At 41.7% G+C, this 21,120-nt stretch overlaps 1 protein-coding gene across 1 annotated transcript; it reads left to right on the plus strand.

The window, feature by feature from the left end:
- Positions 1-7,457: 7,457 nt before the first annotated feature.
- Positions 7,458-20,534, plus strand: LOC311226454 (cilia- and flagella-associated protein 206-like; the record flags this gene model as incomplete). The annotated part of the gene is made up of 9 exons (XM_084311880.1): positions 7,458-7,565; positions 7,680-7,763; positions 9,658-9,748; positions 9,903-10,091; positions 18,159-18,317; positions 18,937-19,151; positions 19,465-19,669; positions 20,001-20,176; positions 20,313-20,534. The coding sequence occupies 9 exons, from the start codon at positions 7,458-7,460 to the stop codon at positions 20,532-20,534; spliced, it is 1,449 nt and encodes a 482-aa protein (XP_084168006.1).
- Positions 20,535-21,120: the final 586 nt, after the last annotated feature.

Genomic DNA, 21,120 nt, shown 5'->3' on the forward strand with positions numbered 1-21,120 from the left:
ACTGTGTACTTTTTGAGTAATTTGAGTTTCAAAGTCCCCAGAATCAGCATTTTCGACTAACTTTGATGTGGGATAAAAAAAGATTTTCCCATAAGCACTTTATGAAACTGCCATGGTTGTACTTAGTACCTCTTAGACTACTTGTACAAATTATATGAAATATTTTTACTGTGTACTTTTTGAGTAATTTGAGTTTCAAAGTCCCCAGAATCAGCATTTTCGACTAACTTTGATGTGGGATAAAAAAAAGATTTTCCCATAAGCACTTTATGAAACTGCCATGGTTGTACTTAGTACCCCTTAGACTACTTGTACAAATTATATGAAATATTTTTACTGTGTACTTTTTGAGTAATTTCAGTTTCAAAGTCCTCAGAATCAGCATTTTCGACTAATTTGATGTGGGATAAAAAAAGATTTTCCCATAAGCACTTTATGAAACTGCCATGGTTGTACTTAGTACCTCTTAGACTACTTGTACAAATTATATGAAATATTTTTACTGTGTACTTTTTGAGTAATTTCAGTTTCAAAGTCCTCAGAATCAGCATTTTCGACTAACTGATGTGGGATAAAAAAAGATTTTCCCATAAGCACTTTATGAAACTGCCATGGTTGTACTTAGTACCTCTTAGACTACTTGTACAAATTATATGAAATATTTTTACTGTGTACTTTTTGAGTAATTTCAGTTTCAAAGTCCTCAGAATCAGCATTTTCGCCTAACTTTGATGTGGGATAAAAAAAGATTTTCCCATAAGCACTTTATGAAACTGCCATGGTTGTACTTAGTACCTCTTAGACTACTTGTACAAATTATATGAAATATTTTTACTGTGTACTTTTTGAGTAATTTGAGTTTCAAAGTCCCCAGAATCAGCATTTTCGACTAACTTTGATGTGGGATAAAAAAAGATTTTCCCATAAGCACTTTATGAAACTGTCATGGTTGTACTTAGTACCTCTTAGACTACTTGTACAAATTATATGAAATATTTTTACTGTGTACTTTTTGAGTAATTTCAGTTTCAAAGTCCTCAGAATCAGCATTTTCGACTAACTTTGATGTGGGATAAAAAAAGATTTTCCCATAAGCACTTTATGAAACTGCCATGGTTGTACTTAGTACCTCTTAGACTACTTGTACAAATTATATGAAATATCTTTACTGTGTACTTTTTGAGTAATTTGAGTTTCAAAGTCCCCAGAATCAGCATTTTCGACTAACTTTGATGTGGGATAAAAAAAGATTTTCCCATAAGCACTTTATGAAACTGCCATGGTTGTACTTAGTACCTCTTAGACTACTTGTACAAATTATATGAAATATTTTTACTGTGTACTTTTTGAGTAATTTGAGTTTCAAAGTCCCCAGAATCAGCATTTTCGACTAACTTTGATGTGGGATAAAAAATATTTCATATAATTTGTACAAGTAGTCTAAGAGGTACTAAGTACAACCATGGCAGTTTCATAAAGTGCTTATGGGAAAATCTTTTTTTATCCCACATCAAAGTTAGTCGAAAATGCTGATTCTGAGGACTTTGAAACTGAAATTACTCAAAAAGTACACAGTAAAAATATTTCATATAATTTGTACAAGTAGTCTAAGAGGTACTAAGTACAACCATGGCAGTTTCATAAAGTGCTTATGGGAAGAATTGTTTTTATCCAACATCAAAGTTAGTCGAAAATGCTGATTCTGAGGACTTTGAAACTCAAATTACTCAAAAAGTACACAGTAAAAATATTTCATATAATTTGTACAAGTAGTCTAAGAGGTACTAAGTACAACCATGGCAGTTTCATAAAGTGCTTATGGGAAAATCTTTTTTTATCCCACATCAAAGTTAGTCGAAAATGCTGATTCTGAGGACTTTGAAACTGAAATTACTCAAAAAGTACACAGTAAAAATATTTCATATAATTTGTACAAGTAGTCTAAGAGGTACTAAGTACAACCATGGCAGTTTCATAAAGTGCTTATGGGAAGAATTGTTTTTATCCAACATCAAAGTTAGTCGAAAATGCTGATTCTGAGGACTTTGAAACTCAAATTACTCAAAAAGTACACAGTAAAAATATTTCATATAATTTGTACAAGTAGTCTAAGAGGTACTAAGTACAACCATGGCAGTTTCATAAAGTGCTTATGGGAAGAATTGTTTTTATCCAACATCAAAGTTAGTCGAAAATGCTGATTCTGAGGACATTAAAACTCTAATTACTCAAAAAGTACACAGTAAAAATATTTCATATAATTTGTACAAGTAGTCTAAGAGGTACTAAGTACAACCATGGCAGTTTCATAAAGTGCTTATGGGAAAATCTTTTTTTATCCCACATCAAAGTTAGTCGAAAATGCTGATTCTGAGGACATTAAAACTCTAATTACTCAAAAAGTACACAGTAAAAATATTTCATATAATTTGTACAAGTAGTCTAAGAGGTACTAAGTACAACCATGGCAGTTTCATAAAGTGCTTATGGGAAAATCTTTTTTTATCCCACATCAAAGTTAGTCGAAAATGCTGATTCTGAGGACTTTGAAACTGAAATTACTCAAAAAGTACACAGTAAAAATATTTCATATAATTTGTACAAGTAGTCTAAGAGGTACTAAGTACAACCATGGCAGTTTCATAAAGTGCTTATGGGAAGAATTGTTTTTATCCAACATCAAAGTTAGTCGAAAATGCTGATTCTGAGGACTTTGAAACTCAAATTACTCAAAAAGTACACAGTAAAAATATTTCATATAATTTGTACAAGTAGTCTAAGAGGTACTAAGTACAACCATGGCAGTTTCATAAAGTGCTTATGGGAAGAATTGTTTTTATCCAACATCAAAGTTAGTCGAAAATGCTGATTCTGAGGACATTAAAACTCTAATTACTCAAAAAGTACACAGTAAAAATATTTCATATAATTTGTACAAGTAGTCTAAGAGGTACTAAGTACAACCATGGCAGTTTCATAAAGTGCTTATGGGAAAATCTTTTTTTATCCCACATCAAAGTTAGTCGAAAATGCTGATTCTGAGGACATTAAAACTCTAATTACTCAAAAAGTACACAGTAAAAATATTTCATATAATTTGTACAAGTAGTCTAAGAGGTACTAAGTACAACCATGGCAGTTTCATAAAGTGCTTATGGGAAGAATTGTTTTTATCCAACATCAAAGTTAGTCGAAAATGCTGATTCTGAGGACATTAAAACTCTAATTACTCAAAAAGCACACAGTAAAAATATTTCATATAATTTGTACAAGTAGTCTAAGAGGTACTAAGTACAACCATGGCAGTTTCATAAAGTGCTTATGGGAAGAATTGTTTTTATCCAACATCAAAGTTAGTCGAAAATGCTGATTCTGAGGACTTTGAAACTGAAATTACTCAAAAAGTACACAGTAAAAATATTTCATATAATTTGTACAAGTAGTCTAAGAGGTACTAAGTACAACCATGGCAGTTTCATAAAGTGCTTATGGGAAGAATTGTTTTTATCCAACATCAAAGTTAGTCGAAAATGCTGATTCTGAGGACATTAAAACTCTAATTACTCAAAAAGTACACAGTAAAAATATTTCATATAATTTGTACAAGTAGTCTAAGAGGTACTAAGTACAACCATGGCAGTTTCATAAAGTGCTTATGGGAAAATCTTTTTTTATCCCACATCAAAGTTAGTAGAAAATGCTGATTCTGAGGACATTAAAACTCTAATTACTCAAAAAGTACACTGTAAAAATATTTCATATAATTTGTACAAGTAGTCTAAGAGGTACTAAGTACAACCATGGCAGTTTCATAAAGTGCTTATGGGAAGAATTGTTTTTATCCAACATCAAAGTTAGTCGAAAATGCTGATTCTGAGGACATTAAAACTCTAATTACTCAAAAAGTACACAGTAAAAATATTTCATATAATTTGTACAAGTAGTCTAAGAGGTACTAAGTACAACCATGGCAGTTTCATAAAGTGCTTATGGGAAGAATTGTTTTTATCCAACATCAAAGTTAGTCGAAAATGCTGATTCTGAGAACATTAAAACTCTAATTACTCAAAAAGTACACAGTAAAAATATTTCATATAATTTGTACAAGTAGTCTAAGAGGTACTAAGTACAACCATGGCAGTTTCATAAAGTGCTTATGGGAAGAATTGTTTTTATCCAACATCAAAGTTAGTCGAAAATGCTGATTCTGAGGACATTAAAACTCTAATTACTCAAAAAGTACACAGTAAAAATATTTCATATAATTTGTACAAGTAGTCTAAGAGGTACTAAGTACAACCATGGCAGGTTCATAAAGTGCTTATGGGAAAATCTTTTTTTATCCCACATCAAAGTTAGTCGAAAATGCTGATTCTGAGGACATTAAAACTCTAATTACTCAAAAAGTACACAGTAAAAATATTTCATATAATTTGTACAAGTAGTCTAAGAGGTACTAAGTACAACCATGGCAGTTTCATAAAGTGCTTATGGGAAGAATTGTTTTTATCCAACATCAAAGTTAGTCGAAAATGCTGATTCTGAGGACATTAAAACTCTAATTACTCAAAAAGTACACAGTAAAAATATTTCATATAATTTGTACAAGTAGTCTAAGAGGTACTAAGTACAACCATGGCAGTTTCATAAAGTGCTTATGGGAAGAATTGTTTTTATCCAACATCAAAGTTAGTCGAAAATGCTGATTCTGAGAACATTAAAACTCTAATTACTCAAAAAGTACACAGTAAAAATATTACATATAATTTGTACAAGTAGTCTAAGAGGTACTAAGTACAACCATGGCAGTTTCATAAAGTGCTTATGGGAAGAATTGTTTTTATCCCACATCAAAGTTAGTCGAAAATACTCATTGTTCTATAAAAAGGACTTTGAAACTCAAATTACTCAAAGTACACAGTAAAAGTAGTTAATATTATTTGTGCAAGTAGTCTTGAGAAGTATTAAGTACAAACATGGCAGTGTAATAAACTACTTATGAAATAATAGAAATGAACCACATGCCATCCTTTACTTTGAAATCCTCACCGGAAGTGTTCCTCTGTGGAATTGTCTGTAGCTTTAGTTTAGTGGTCGAATATACTGCGCGTCCTATTGATTCGATGTTCAATAATACTGCATGAATGAATGAATGAATGAATGAATGAATGAATGAATGAATGAATGAATGAATGAATGAATGAATGAATGAATGAATGAAAACTTTATTTAACAGATTGCAGAATGGGTACAATACAGTACGGCTCAATACATACAATTGTTAAGGGGATGCAGACCTGAGAAAGACGTTTGTCTTGTTTCCATCAGGGTCCCCCATTTTCAATTCATATAGACATATATGACATACATGACATACAGATAGTCAGTACTGCTACATCTATACATTTATGACATACCAGATTTGCAAATACAGTACTGTTTGTGATACAGAAGGAGTCAAGAAAAGGGAGTATATACATTTGACGTAGAAACTGTACATTGGAGGAGGTTGGGTGGGGGGGGTTGGGTACATTGGGATATTGACAACCATACTGGGTAATTTACATTGGAGGTGGTTGGGGGGGGGGGCGGGGGGCACACTGTATAAACAAGTAACACTGTACATTGAGGGGGGGGGGGAGGAGACACTGTACAAACAAACACAATTGTACATTGAACTATTGACAAAACCATACTAGGTAAATGACTGTACATTGGAGGGGGTTGGGTTAGGATATTTACAGGGGCCAGTGTTGAATTGCAGTCTCCCGTAGGTGTCCCTTGAGAGAGGTTTTGAAAGTGGGTAGTGATCCACATTCCTTTACAGCTTTGGGTAGGGCGTTCCACATTGATGTGGCATAATTGCGAAACGTGTTTAGTCCCTTATTTGAGCCGAATCTGGGTTTAACATGATTTGTGGAGCTCCCTCTGGTGTTGTGATCGTGGTATTCACTGACCTTTGGGAAGTATTTTGACATGTACATGGGTACCTTGGTCGTGTAGTGTATCTTGTAGACCAGGCCCATTGCAAGTTGTTGTACTCTGTCGTCTACTCTAAGCCATCCTAGGTTGTCAAAGTGGGCAGGGGTGAGGTGGGTTCTAGGAGTAAGGTCAAGCAGTAGTCTGACCAGTTTGTTTTGAGATGTTTGTAATTTTGTTTTTAGCGCCTTTGAGGTGCTTTGGTACCATGAGGTGCAAGCATAGTCGTAGTACCCCTGAATGAGTGCTCCTGCCAGAGTCTTCAGGGTGTTCTTGTTTACCAGAGAGGAGATCCGGTACAAGAATCGAGTTCGTTGGTTGACTTTTTTTATTACATTGGATGCCATTTTGTCACAGGAGAGATTAGCCTCTAGGATGGAACCCAGGTAGGTAATTTCATCTTTCCTTGTGACAATATTGTCACCCACTGTAACTGAGAAGCCGTCGGTCTTGCTGAGTTTGTTATTTGAACCGAAGAGAATGGACTCTGTTTTGCCCATGTGTAATGATAGTTTGTTATCAGCGAGCCATATGCAGATTCTGCCTAGTTCCGAGCTGAGGGTTTTTTCAACCTGTAACTTGTTCTTGTCAGAGACCAGCAGGGCTGAGTCGTCCGCAAACAGGAACAAGTGCACATACGAAACGTCCTATTGATTAGACTAAACGTCCTATTGATTTGATGCGCATTCAATGTCATATTAAGTATTTCTGTAAGATCTACTTGTGAGACTGTGACAAAAGTCACGTCGGTTCATTACAACAGCGTCCCAGGGTTGTTTGAATGCATTACCGTAAACCTGGAACTAATCGCGCACTCGAAAAACAAGAGCGGCTGATTTGACCACGCAAAAGCAAAAGACGGCTCACTTGACCGCAGTCGTATACCAGTTATTTTTTCCGTATTTCCGTTTGAAACGAAAAACGAACTATCAAAACGTACACGGACCTTCTTTTATTAAAGTAGTTTTGACATGTGATATAGATAAAGACATTGTTTCATTGTGTATTGATTAACTTTACATTTGCTCTTCATTACTTTACAAAAGTTATACTGGCACATGGGTCTAATACAGCAATGGATTATGGGTAAATGCAACGTTAAAGCAGTGCTAATGTAAGACTGACTTTACATTAAACGAATGACAATAATATAGTATAAAGTAGGGTATTATTTGGACTAAGGAATGGTGTTGTCTCACCCTACTCGCATGTTGAGGGAGAGCACCATACATTATACACTGAGAAACCACTGCCGAGAGTGAGCTCTCCAGGAACCAACCCCACTTTGCTTCTCTGCCTTTTGTAGGTAGTTTATGCCAATCTTTTATCAACATGGTACGCGGATCTGATGCGTAAACCACCTAACGTTATTAATCCGTGAAGATACTGAAATTATTCACTTTCTTTGGGTGAATTGTTAACTCGTTGGCATAACCTTGCGAAGTGGTGGTATAATTGTGGTGGTATAATTGATAAAAATGTCTCGTTATCAAGAAGAAAGTGTCATCGAAACCATATTTCGACAAATAGCACAAGAATGTGCCGTGAGGGACCATGCAGTATCGGAGGCATTGGTGGCGCGTATGGTAAATTCAGTTCATTGTTAGCTTAATTAACAGCAATCATGATTGGCAAAATGTCGCCCATCCATATAGTCCTGAAAAATGACAATAGGCCGACCTACTTGTTCTACTTTTCAGGTAAAAGTGGTTGTGTTGGACGCCCGAAATGAATTCAACGTTGATCGGACTCTCACCAAGCAAGACGTTCAAAAACTTGTGGAGGTGAGTCATGCAGTCAACCTCAACCTGTCACATTTGCAGGGTGAGCGTTTCAGCGTTTGATCTGTATAGACAGAAACGCTATTTGAAACTTTTTAACCAATTATCATGGTATTTCCACCATGTTGTGGTCACTATACCACCATGGTAATTATCTAAGTCTAAAGTGGTACCATATGGCCCTACATGATTTTTACCATGGCAGTACCATAATGGATGGTAAGGTAACCTTGTCAAATTAGTGTGGGTCATCAGTAGGGATGTCCTCTTTCATTGGTCTATGTTGACCACGCCCATAGTTTGGCTCCTCCCCCTTTGTGTATCTTTTGAACCGTTTGTAGTAGAGACTTGCGGGATTGATTGATTGAAAACTGTATTAACAGATTGCAGAATGGGTACAGTACAGCTCAATACATACAATTGTTAAGGGGATGCAGACCAGAGAAAGACTTTCGTCTTGTTTACATCAGGGTCCCCCATTTTCAATTCATCATAACATATAATATGACATACATGACATACAGATAGACAGTACTGCTACATCTATACATTTATGACATACCAGATTTGCAAATACAGTACTGTTTGTGATACGAAAAGAGTCCAGAAAAGAGAGTATATACAATTGACATAAACTGTACATTGGAGGAGGTTGGGTAGGTGGGGGGGACTGTACATTGGAGGTGGGGGGGGGGGGGGGGGGGGGAGGTTGGGTAGGAGGGGTGGGTACAACTGAACAAGCAAAACTGTACATTGGTTGTGTCATTGTACTCAGTAGGGATGTCCTCTTTCACTAACCCTTATCATTAGGCCCGCCCCCTTTTTGTATCTTTTGAACCGTTTGTCGTAGAGCCGTGCGGGTTGTGCCATTGTACTCAGTAGGGATGTCCTCTTTCATTGGTCTATGTTGACCACACCCATAGTTTGGCTCCTCCCCCTTTGTGTATCTTTTGAACCGTTTGTCGTAGAGACTCGCGAGAGACCCTCTCCCATTGGCCGACGGTGCACAGGCGTCACCCACACTCACAATTTCCCCCGCGCGGAATTGTCTAGTCTATACTATTTATTTATTTATTTATTCTTCTGCTGATTTTTGTCCAGTAACTCCTGCCAGAGCTTTCGCACTACATACACGTGTAATGTATCAAAACGACCGGCTTGGTCCAACTCGCTATTCCTTTTTGGAAAGTTTCACCCCACCATTTGGCTACAAATCGACTTTAAACGGGGAATTTAATTATGATGTCATAATAGAACATTCTAGAACATTTGTGATGTCACAGTATGATGTCATAATATAGGCATCACCCACACTTTCTCAATTTCCCCAGCGCGGAATTGTCTAGTTTAAATTGCCATCAATACCATGCTACCTTTTTGTGAGGGTAAATTATTATATAGGCCTATCTGTTTTACTCCGATGTTTAACATGAGTCACACGACTAACATAAACAAATCTTTAGACCCACAGAATAATGTACAGCAAATGCAATTAAAAGCTCATATTTACCCATTGTAATGCAAGGCACAGTCTTTGTAGGCTATATAGAGCTCAGTCAATCAACCAGATAATTTGTATCTGTATTGTACCCATTCTGCAATCTGTTAATAAAAATGTCAATCAATCGATCAATACATTTTTGGGTCTTTTAAGTTACCTGAAAAACAACCAAACTTGTATCATTGTCCATCATGGGTACTGTTAGCCACTAGCGAACTAACTGCCAATTGCTAACTAACCGCAAGTTGAATACCAATGTAGAAGTGTCTGTTAGAAAACAAAAAATTACATGGTATTCCTGGGAATTGACATACGTACATACATACATACATACATACATAATGTCTTATAATTTTGCATGGTGTCACACACCTCTATATCTCTTTTCATTCACAGTTGTGCGTGGAGAAGCTTATGGACCAGAGTAGCCCGGCTCTTGACACCATCAAAATGCAAGTCTACTTTGACATGAATTACACATCTCGACGTGAGTCCTATAGGGTGAAGTAGGATCAAATTGCACTTGATTTACTATTCTATATTTTCACCATACTTTGAATGTATAGCTTTGGTTTCCCTTGTGCTCCACATCTCAGTCTTTCTGTGACCATGTTTTGTGTTAACCCCCGTTTTTGACGCAGGCGAGTTTCTTGAAGAACACCACTGCATGCTTCAGGACAGACTGAGCCCAGTGATGAGAGAAATCACTGACGGTAGAGCGATGAACCAGCAGGAGCTGGGGGACCTCTACCGCAAGGTCATTGGCTATGTCCTGCAGCGCTCAGACATGGGCCCTCCTATCGATATCAATATAGCACAAGAGGCTACAGGTTGGAAACAAGCTTATTCTTTAGATTTCTGTCTGTTTATGACAATGTTTTAATCAGCTGATGATTTATTTTGGCAAGGGGTGGTATAGTGGTGGTGAGATGGAATGTAATCCTATTGTAACAGAGTGGTTTTGAGCCTGGCACCATAGGATCCACAGGCGGCCGCACTAACCAACTGAGCTAAAGGGTCAGACCTGGTTTACTGCGACCAACTCGTTAGTAGTTCTGTATCGTAACGGCTCTCGCTCGGCGTCACTCACGCACTGTACCTCGCTTGTGCACGCGCACTGAATAAAATTTCACAATGTACCTTTATCCCAATATTCGTCTGACCACACCCCTCATCAGCTTACCTTCATAAGCAGGTGTGTGGCCACCTACTCGCCTCCTTCTTCGCTTTCACCACAAGGAAGTGCCTTCGGAGATCCCCACTTGACGTGTTGCTAGTTGAAGAAAGTTGAGATGTGTTTACATTGTGCTTATTTTTTTCTTCTCTCATAACTTCAAAAAGGAAAATCTAAGTCATAATGTCTACCTCGGAGAGTAGACCCACTCTTCACCAGCGGTTCTCCATTCCCGCCTCTGTCGTGCGTGCTGGTGCGGGGCTGCTGCCACTTTCGTGGTTACCAGCCCAGCCCAGGAGACAGCCGATGGGTAGTTTGCCTCTCCGAGGAGCCGGTGCATCGGTGCCGCCGCCCCGGTGCCGCCGCCCCGGTGCCGCCGCCCCGGTGCCGCCGCCCCTGGTTCCTCTGGTTCCGGGGAATCGTCCGTTCGTGAGCGGCCGGTTCCTTTGGTTCTGGAGGATTTGCGACGCAAACTTTTCGCGTCTGCCCGTTCACGTCGCAAGATGGTGTCCTGCAGGCGCGAACGGCCTGGGTTTGGGGAATTGCTGGAGACCAGCGAGGATGCGTCGGTCTCTGCATGCCCGATGGAAACTGAGGATTACATGGAAGAGTCGGACGGATTCTTGTTTGAAGGCCCTGTGGAGACGAGTATCCCTCCTGTCCAGGTAACACTGGAGGGGGGAGAAATGTCTCCTTGGGGCGCCTTCGAGGATGTCGGGGAACCACCTCGGCCTCATCGGCAGGATGCCCTGCTATCAGCCACATCAGACTGTGGCTCCTCAACCGGTCGAAGCCTGCTGCATGTGAGGGATGCGGGTTCGGTGGAGGAAGGTCAGCAGGGGGAACTGCAGGCTTTGTTCCCCGAGCTCATGGCGGTAGCTGCCGCTGCAAACGGCGTGCCGCTGCCGCAGCCATTGCCTGCTCCTGCCCCCGATGATCTCATAGGTCATCTCTGGCAGCGTCGCCCGGTGAGAGGGGTGGACGTTGTCTACCCATTTTTCCCCTCAATGGGGGCCTATGTTCGTCGGGGCCAGGTGGTGTCTCACATCATGGGACTTACCCCCGCCTACGTACCAGTTACGTGGGTGGCGGGGTTGGTCAAAGGTATGAGAGAGGGCGTGCCACGGCTTGATAGGCCGATGGCCGCTCTCCTCTGTCCAGATGTGGTGTGGGAGCCGTTATGCAAGCCGGTTCTCCAAGGAAAATCGGCCAGGCGATTGGCATATTGGGGTGACCTAGGGCTGGGCGATATGGCCAAAAACGTTATCGCGATAGAATTATACAATTATTTTCATATAACTCGATATCGATAATTATCGTCGATATAATGTCTGTCAAGTTTAATTAACTTCTTATGCCTGGCGCCGATGGACGGGCTATTAATAGCATAGATATATATAATAGACTTGTTTTGCTGCTGCGAATGTTGATGTCGTCATCAGTCCGCGCACGTTAGCAGTTAGCCGACAAGCGGAGTATCTCATGACAGACAATGTACTAAATATTACCCTAAAATACTCTCTTCCGCCCCAATATATTGAAACGACGTCCACTGTATACCCAACACTACTATAAACGTGGCCTCAGAATTCATGCCACACACATACTCGGCACGTAAATATATAAAATAGTGCCTTGCAAGCTAGTTATCCTAGCCAGCCTTGTTTACTACTAGAGTCCTACCTCTCTACCCAGAGGTGCACCGCGGGTCTCCTTCACTGTCTGCCATCTCCTTCACTGATTGGTTGTTAGTGCGTGTGCTGATATCCAAGCTTGGAAAATCGATATATCGAAACTTTGCGACCACGTTTCATGTTTAATTCGAGGAAATAATTTATCGCGATAGTTATCGTTATCGTTTTATCGCCCAGCCCTAGGGTGACCAGTCATTTATCGCTGGTACACAGTCGCTGGCTGCTGCTTCTAACATCGCGCAGCTGGTTAGATTTGTATCGGGGATAATGACGGGCGGCACGGAACTGACCGAGGTACAACACGATCAGATCACCCAGGCGGCAGGAGCTGTACTGCATCTTACCCAGGTGCAGGCCATAGCCTCTGGGAAAGTGCGCGCCCTGGCTACCCTGAACCAGCGCCACCTTTGGCTGGAGCAGGCTCGAGTGCCAGAGAAGAAGAGAGCCCCTCTTCTGACGGCCAACCTCTCCGATGCTGGACTATTCGGGAAGGCCCTGCAGCTGATGACCTCAACGTGCAGAGAGATGGCAGAGGAGAGATCCGTTCTCCAACCCCATTTTCCGCCTCCTGTCCTTGCCGGTGGAGTCAGAAGGCTTCCACGACGTCGAGCTCCCTCCGCCGTGCCTACCACTGCCTCCGCCGCCACTGCTGGCCCGTCCAAGAAGGCCAGGAGGAGAGACGGTGATTCTGCTGCCGCCGGCCCATCCACGACCGGAGGAGACGGTAGGGAACGACGAGACCAGCAGCCGATTAACTACCGTCCCTCCGGGACTTCTCGGGGTGGCAAAACCAGAGCGGCTCGAGGCAGCAGACGCCGCTGAGTGACCTTTTCCCCCTGTGGTCCCCTCTATACCCTCCCCGGCCCTCATGATAATTTTGTGCCTAAATAAATAAAAAGTCCCCTTAAAGGGGGACTATATTATTTGGCCAAACAAACTGTGTGTTTCTTCAACAATACATATGATGAGGTTTGCGAAATGTGAATCTGCATTGTTACATTGAGGGATGAGGCACGTTCGTGTTATGAGATTAAGCAAGGTCTGCAAGCATACACTCAGTCATAGAAAGGTTCTATCTTAGCCTGACGCTCCACAAGCAGGTAGAAGCTGGTTGTATGATCTGTTGCTTAAGCAAAGTAATGTTGATCCACACCACTGTTGTGTTAGTTGCAGTAATACTCATATACACACGTTCCACGGCCTAGCCGTTATACTCTCTGTCAGTGTTTTTTCTATGTACGACATAGAAAGCGGGTGTAGGATTCACACACACACGACTTGGTTTTGTTATAAATCCTGTTCACAGTCTGTGGGTAGCGGGCATTGTATTAGCTTACGCTATTGTTAAGAGCTACAGGTCGCCTCTATATATCTCAATCACCTACTCGAGATATAAACCCGCGGCCGCTCGATATCCCCCGGCGAGGTGCTAAATTCGCCAAGTTCTCGAGTCAATTACTATTTCTGTCTAGATTACTTCAAGTCACTGGTCTAGTTATATCCAGTTGATATGAAATGTAATCATGAAGAGTTGTTAATCTCTTCTTGTTTGAAATAAACCGAATGTATGGCTTAGGAGAACTCTTATTTACAACAATACAAATAATACATAATTAACAATTATTTTACGAAAGGGCTTGTAATACTGCTCAATTGAAAGCTTGGTTGTATTACTACTTTGTTGATAAGTATTACCACTGTACTAACTCGTACTCATTGTTTGCACGCCCCAGCATCTCCTGTTTCCCCCCTCCTCCTCCGTCAGCGGAACCGACCGTCTAACCCTGCAGTGATTCAGACGGTCGAGGTCCCACATAACTCGACAGAGTCAGTCTGGACACAGAGACACCGGAACCCGCAAACAACACACATCTCCATGCATAGTATTTCTACAGTACACAGTATATACATATATATATATATATATATATATATATATATATATATATATATATATATATATATATATATATATATATATATATATATATATATATAATCTATAACTTTAGCTGAAAAGCATTAACCAGCAATTGATTCAATCTGTATTTCAGGACATAGTCACCTCAGAGGAAATCAGGGCGCGGCCAGCATCGTGGCCCATTGCGGCAGAAAGCAGTCCACGAACTCAATAGATATTATAAAGAAGTATTTTTAATTAGAAAAGGCAAGTTACAAAGGAGACTTCATTGGAAATATCCAACTCAGTTAAAAGAAGTAAAAAACAAAAACATCTCATCTGACACGGCTTGTGCCTGCTTGGAAAATCTTCCCATCTCTCAAAAAAGTCTGCCTCTTGAAGGGGCAACAGTCATTTTTATATTGATCCTGTATCATATTCCGATTGGTCTAAAAATAGTGATGTCACAGGGATGTCATTTCGCTTAGCAAACCAAAATACAATACGTAGTAAGGATGGACTCTCCTCCTCCTTTCACTCGCGTTACCTTTAGTTACCTAGTGTTTTTAAGAATGAGAAAGTCCCTCCATTTTTCAGAACAAACAAAGGGTTTGCCTGTTAACCATGTGGTACCAGGCAGTACCGGGCGAGGCCATCCATGAGATTTCTTATCAAGACTCCTTAGAGGTTATAGCAGAGAATCTTCAGAGATGCCCTCCTCCAGAAAAACAGTTTACACATCATTTAGTATTATTCTCTACTGACAGTTAATTTTAAGCATGACATTATGAAAACTTTACTGTAAACATTTAACATTTAATTGTTATATAGTTTTTAAGATTCTCTCTATCGTTTCAAGACTCTGTATACATGACGGGTGTTTCCTTTACTCTAAAATTTCACAACCTCAGCCTTTACCTCCCCTGGGGCCCCATCACCTCAGAACATAAATGCATGTCTGTTCTGCTTCCTCACTGTAAGGGTTAACATTACAGTTTACTCTCCTCTCCTCCTTCCTCTTCTGCGGCCTCTCCTGCTGCCTCTCAGGGTCACATTCTTTAGGGTTAACTCCCTACTGCAGGCCTGCTCTCACAGACACCTCTATGCAGACCAGGCAATTCTTTCTTAAGCAGAACAATCATTTCACTGTCTTCCAACCAGAGTTTAGTTTTAAAGTCTATAAAGAATATACTGGTTATAAAGGAACAAACAGGATGTCAATTTCCAAAAGGGTCACTGTTGTTCTGTGGCACTTCACAGCTATACATTAGCGTTCTACCAAAGGTCTCAAAATGCTACAGTTGTTATTGTGTGTAGGGAAAAAGGTTTTTTTGTGAGGGGGTGCCGAATAAACCCCTCCTTCCCACTTGATTGGTCAAGGGGATTTTTTCTCATTTCCTGTTGAGCCAGTCAGGGCCGAGCCGTTCAACGACTTGGCGGGGGAGGGGGGGGGGGGGGGGGGGTTGTCCTGACACGGCTCCTATTACAAACAGGAGTCGTGTGCGGGGTTTCCCCCCGTCATACCATATACGTTGCTATGACGACGGCTTCCGTGAGTTAGATCTTTACGTAAGGTCTGTGGTGTTAAAGTGTCGGGTTAGAGCAGTGGTGCCCAACCAGTCGATCGCGATCGACAGGTAGATCGCGGGCTGATTTCAAGTAGATCTCGATTAATAAAATTAGATTATAATTTTTTTTTTTTTTTTTGTGCAAAATCAACTCTGCCTCTCTTTGTTAACTACAACAAGCAATGCTGTTTGTTATTTAAGATGAGGTCGGACTCGGCACTGACAGATTTGTGTTCATTATGCTGCTTTTATAAAGCCTCAAATGACGGCTTACAATATACAATTTTGGCTGGTAGCTCTCGGCTAGGTGGTCAATTAAAAAGTAGATCTTGGTTCAAAAAAGGTTGGGGACCCCTGGGTTAGAGCGTAGGGCTTACGGGTCTGCTACGCTCGATTTTATGTGTAAACTTGAGTCAGTTGGTCACGTGACTCACAGTTGACATGTCTTTTTTATACTACGACTCATGTGGGAAGGCTTTCTGGGGAATTTCGGTCTAAACCCTCTAAGTAAGGGGTGACTGGATGTAAAAATGTAAACAGTTTTTTCTCCCGGCTGTGCAGCTTGGGTTTTATGTTGTTGATGCTTCTTTCTTTGTTATTAAAAAGAGTTGGGGTTAGGAAGCATCACACCCCTCTTGTCGTTCCCCTGGGCGCCTTGGGGATTCAATGAAAGGTCTAAATAGCCTGTTTATTGATGTGGATATGCCCGACGCAAACATAGTGCTAGCTCGGGGTGTTCTGTTGAACATCAAGCAACTGACTGGCGCGCCTTGGTTGCTTGGGGTTAAAACAGCGTTTTTATAAAGCAACTGGGATGGGGGTTTTTCCTCTTCCGACGACCTATGTTGGTTGTCGACGGATTCTCGTTCATATCGGGGGATGATGACGGAATGGATCTGAACATACGTAGAAGGGTCTCACGCCCTGGGGGTGGGCCACCAGGCGCGGTTCGCACCGAACGTCTGGGTGGCGCCTTCTTTTCATGTTTAAGATCAACACGCATATCTGCCCCTTCTCCTGGAGTTGGCATGTCGGCGTGGTTAGGGCACGGGATTGGTTCTGGTCATGCTGGTCCGGATCAGTTAAACCCGTTGTCCGCCGGGGATGCAGATCTGCTGTTCTGGTACCCTGAGGGACTTGGGCTTTTTCCAGGGAGTGAAATGCCAGGTCGGTCCGGGTGTCACAGGGTTAGGCGCTATGGAGACCCTTGTGGGTACATAGTACTCTGCACTGTCATAATGGCTTACGGCCGTGCCAACCTGTACACGCCCGATCTCGTCAGATCTCGGCCGCTACGCAGGTTGGTCTTGGTTAGTACTTGGTTGGGAGACCTCCTGGGAATACCAAGTACGGGGTGCTTGGGGCTGGTTCTCCATTCTTTTTGCTCTTCTCTTACGCATGGCGAAGAGGGGCCTGTTGGGGTGGTCTTTGACCTCCTCGGGGGACCCTGTGCTCCCCGTATCGCCGAGCCCGGTCCGAAGTAATGTTTCGTCGACCCGTAGGCCTGGGATAACCCTGTTGGAAACTAAAACACTTGTACTGCGGTAGTACCTGCAGGTACGTTTTGGAGTTTTTTCTTGAGGGGTTATGGGACCAACCACCGCATAGGGTAACGTCTGGGTGGTTGGTTCTCTGGTGTGTTGGTGCAGTGTCAATTCCCGGGTTGCCCGGTTGAGTGTGCCCCTGCACGTTCATGACGTCTGCCTCCCTTGTGCGTGAGTGACGCCGAGCGAGAGCCGTTACGATACAGAACGTTAGGTTATAACTATAACCAAGTTCTGTTAGTAATGGTGACGCTCGGCGTCCGACGCCGCTGCAGCCCTTGATCTCACCTTGTGGTGAAAGCTTGGGAAGGAGGCGAGTAGGTGGCCACACACCTGCTTATGAAGATAAGCTGATGAGGGGTGTGGTCAGACGAATATTGGGATAAAGGTACATTGTGGAATTTTATTCAGTGCGCGTTCACAAGCGAGGTACAGTGCGTGAGTGACGCCGAGCGTCACCATTACTAACAGAACTTGGTTATAGTTATAACCTAACGTTTACAGTTGTCCTCCCCCCAAGAAGTGTGTCCTTGCATGTTATTTTGTCCATGCGTGCACTTTCCCAGGGTTAAGGCACTGAGATCCCACCCCCATTGCTGCGTAAACCTGGATACAGATTCACAGGGCAGTGAGATCCCACCGCTGTCACCAATGTAACCGAGTGGATTTGTACCTGGGACCACAGGATCCACTAACCAGCTGAGCTAAAGGGTCAGACCCATTAGCAGGTGCTGGTTGACTGCGACCAACTCGTTAGTAGTTTACACTCTTTATTTTGGGTGAAATTTGAAACAAACAAACAAAAAAACATGTACAGAGCACTTCACGTAACACAGCCTTGTATACACGCATACATTTTGGTTCCTTTAAAACCTTAAATCCACTACGAAAACCACTAAACTTGTTTTCTAAATGAAACCCTTAAAAAGCAACGTCACATGAAGGAGCCTTGCGCAGAAATCAAACGATGGGACATCCTGCCTTGACTCAGCTTCTTTTCCATTTGACACCCTACAGCCGCCCTGCACAGCGTCTTCCCCGTGTCTGAGCTGGCAGCCTTCATGGGTCTTATGAAGAAGGACAAGGAGCAGCAGCTCACTCAGTTGACCATGATCGTCACGGGCATCTGTCTGTTCAACAAGTTCAACAATAAAGGAGGAGAGGCCATTACTGACTGTGAGTATACACTAGGGGTGGGTAGGGAAAATAAATGGATACATAGTGACATTTTGCACGCCAATACTATATCAATACACTGACGCCAAGTATTGATGTTTAAAATTTTATATTTCGCTTGACAATCCCATCTTTCTGCAATAAAAATGATTGGACTGAAAACTTAATCTTATTAGATAAAACAGGTGAGGTATATATTTTTATTGCAAAGTTTTCTGTTGGGGTCTTCATTGACAGTTCACCCCATACCGTAATGGGGGTGACAGTGACTCAGGAGGTAGAGCAGTCGTCTGGTAATCAGAAGGTTCCCGGTTCGATTCCCACTCCTCCCGGCCAGCGTGTCGAAGTGTCCTTGAGCAAGACACTTAACCCCTAATTGCTCCCGATGAGCAGGTTGGCACCTTGCATGGTCGCCTCTGCCGTCGGTGTGTAAATGTGTGAGTGAATGTGAGCAACAGAATTGTAAAGCGCTTTGGATAAAAGCACTATATAAAATGCACCATTTACCGTAGTTGAATTATGGAGACAAAGTGACGGCTCTTATTTGACAGTAGTGAGCAGGATAGCCAGTCATGTTGCCATTCACTTAGCCTTTTCTTTTTTCTGTCCTCGCGTGCAGTGCCTGCAATCCTGAATGAAGATCTTCCCGCCACTAATAACGCCATAGAATATCAACTGAACCGATCACAGAGTCGGGCGTGGAAATACACCGCGCTGCTGGAGAGGCTGATGAACGCGGAGAGACAGACGATGCTATGTAACATTCCCATTGATCTGCTCAAACAGGCGCTCTGCAATGTTCGACAACATGAAGCTTTCCTGAAAATCATCTTGGTTAGTTACTGGTAAATCACTGCCGTTTCTTTAGATAGTCTTTACTCTTCTGTACAATGTTTTGAATAATGAGAAGGGTTCCCATTTGTTGCCAGGCCGACATAAGTCTATCTGCCAAGCAAGTCGAAGTCCTGCTCACTGATCTGAAATCTCGGATGGGACTGCTGAATGAAACTGTGCTTTCAAAGACACAAGAGGGCCTTCCAACTGCAACCGTTTTTGTAAGTTTATTTCAAATAATTGCTTGTTTACAGATTGCTCGTGATGTTTAGTGCTTAGGTTTCAGCTCTTCATTCCTCATATTCTCTGTCAGCCCCACTTTACAGCCTTGGCAAAGTGCTGGTCTGGCCTTCAGGATGAGAGGATGCTGTTGAACATCCTTCATAACGTGGAGGTCAGCCTGCAGCCGTTTCTCGCTGCTCAGTCACAAATGTTTCGTGACGAAGGTCAGTTGGACCGCTTACTTGAAGGATCGGAGGTGAAGAATGACGAGCAGAGAATACAGGAGGTGCGCAAAAGTGACTATAGCCCGGCCAAGAAAGTCAAGGCTCTCATCCACATTCATCTATTACAGTTCATTCACAAAATGTTATTTTTGTCACTCTCGAAGCTCACAAATGATTTTCTTAAAAAATTTGTTTCCGACACTATACTATGTATATTCGTTCTGACATGTATATGTTTGTTCTGACGTGTATGTACTGTATTTGTTCTGAGATCTATATGTTTGTTCTGACGTGTATGTACTGTATTTGTTCTGAGATCTGTTTGTTCTGATGTGTATGTAGTACTGTATTTGTTCTGAGATCTATGTTTGTTCTGACGTGTATGTACTGTATTTGTGCTGAGATCTATATGTTTGTTCTGACGTGTATTCACAGATGCAGTCAGCGGAGATATTACTGGTGGAGCCCGTCACCAAGTGTGACGGTTGTACACAGACTGACACCCATTTGGTGGAGAGTAACATCGTCAAGTCCTATGAGTGGAATGAGTGGGAACTCAGACGAAAAGCAATAAAACTGGTCAGCAACATAATCCAGTTCACTCGTTATTGAGTTATATTTACGTGTGATGTAGTAAATAACATCTGTCCTTCATACAGAACAGTGTGTTAGTATTTTCACAGTGATTATGGAATGTTCTGTTTTGCAATTCTAGGCCAATCTTCGGACTAAAGTGACCCACTCAATGCAGACGACTCTGAGTCATAAGACGCAGGACAACAGCACTCAGGTCTACCTACCAAAGGATGCAGCTTGTCAAAGCAAGAGGGATGGACAAACGAATGTTCCCAAACCCCGGGTGTACTTGGCTGGTCTTCGAGGACTTAAAACTGGAAAAATTATCAAAACAAACTTGACTCGATCTATTGATGATTAATAATCTGTGGCTCACTAAACTAGATCTGGTGATAAGTAATGTCCCTTGTGATAAAGTTTGATCTAAGTTTGTCTATTGCTTTTTATTACAGGTTTAAAACGGTCAGGTTTTTATTGCACTGGGCTACAGTTTTCTGTCTATTGTTTATTACAGGTTCAAAACTGTCGGGTATTGAACTGTGTGTGTATCGAGCAGAAGAGACTGTCATGAGCAGGAGACTACTGTCTGATACGGCTTGCCTTAAAATGTGCATTTGTGGTGTCAGGCAACAGGAGACCGTCATGAGCAGGGGAGACTGTCAGCTTTAATACTGTCTGATATGGCTTGCCTTAAAATGTGCATTGTGGTGTCAGGCAGAAGAGAAGACTGTCATGTTTTGAACTATGGATACCGAACAAAGGTTTGGGACGGCTTTGAACTGTTGAAACAGTCATTCAGATTCAGAACAGTTTCACCATTGTACGACTTTGAACTGTTGAACAGTAATCCAGAACTATTTTATTGCACTGTAAAATATATATTTGTTTAAGCTATTCTATTCTACAATTTTATTGCACTGCACTATTGCACTATTTTACTCTGTCTA

Source organism: Notolepis coatsorum (assembly GCF_963971535.1).
Source record: "Notolepis coatsorum genome assembly, chromosome: 4".
Taxonomy (NCBI): Eukaryota; Metazoa; Chordata; class Actinopteri; order Aulopiformes; family Paralepididae; genus Notolepis; species Notolepis coatsorum.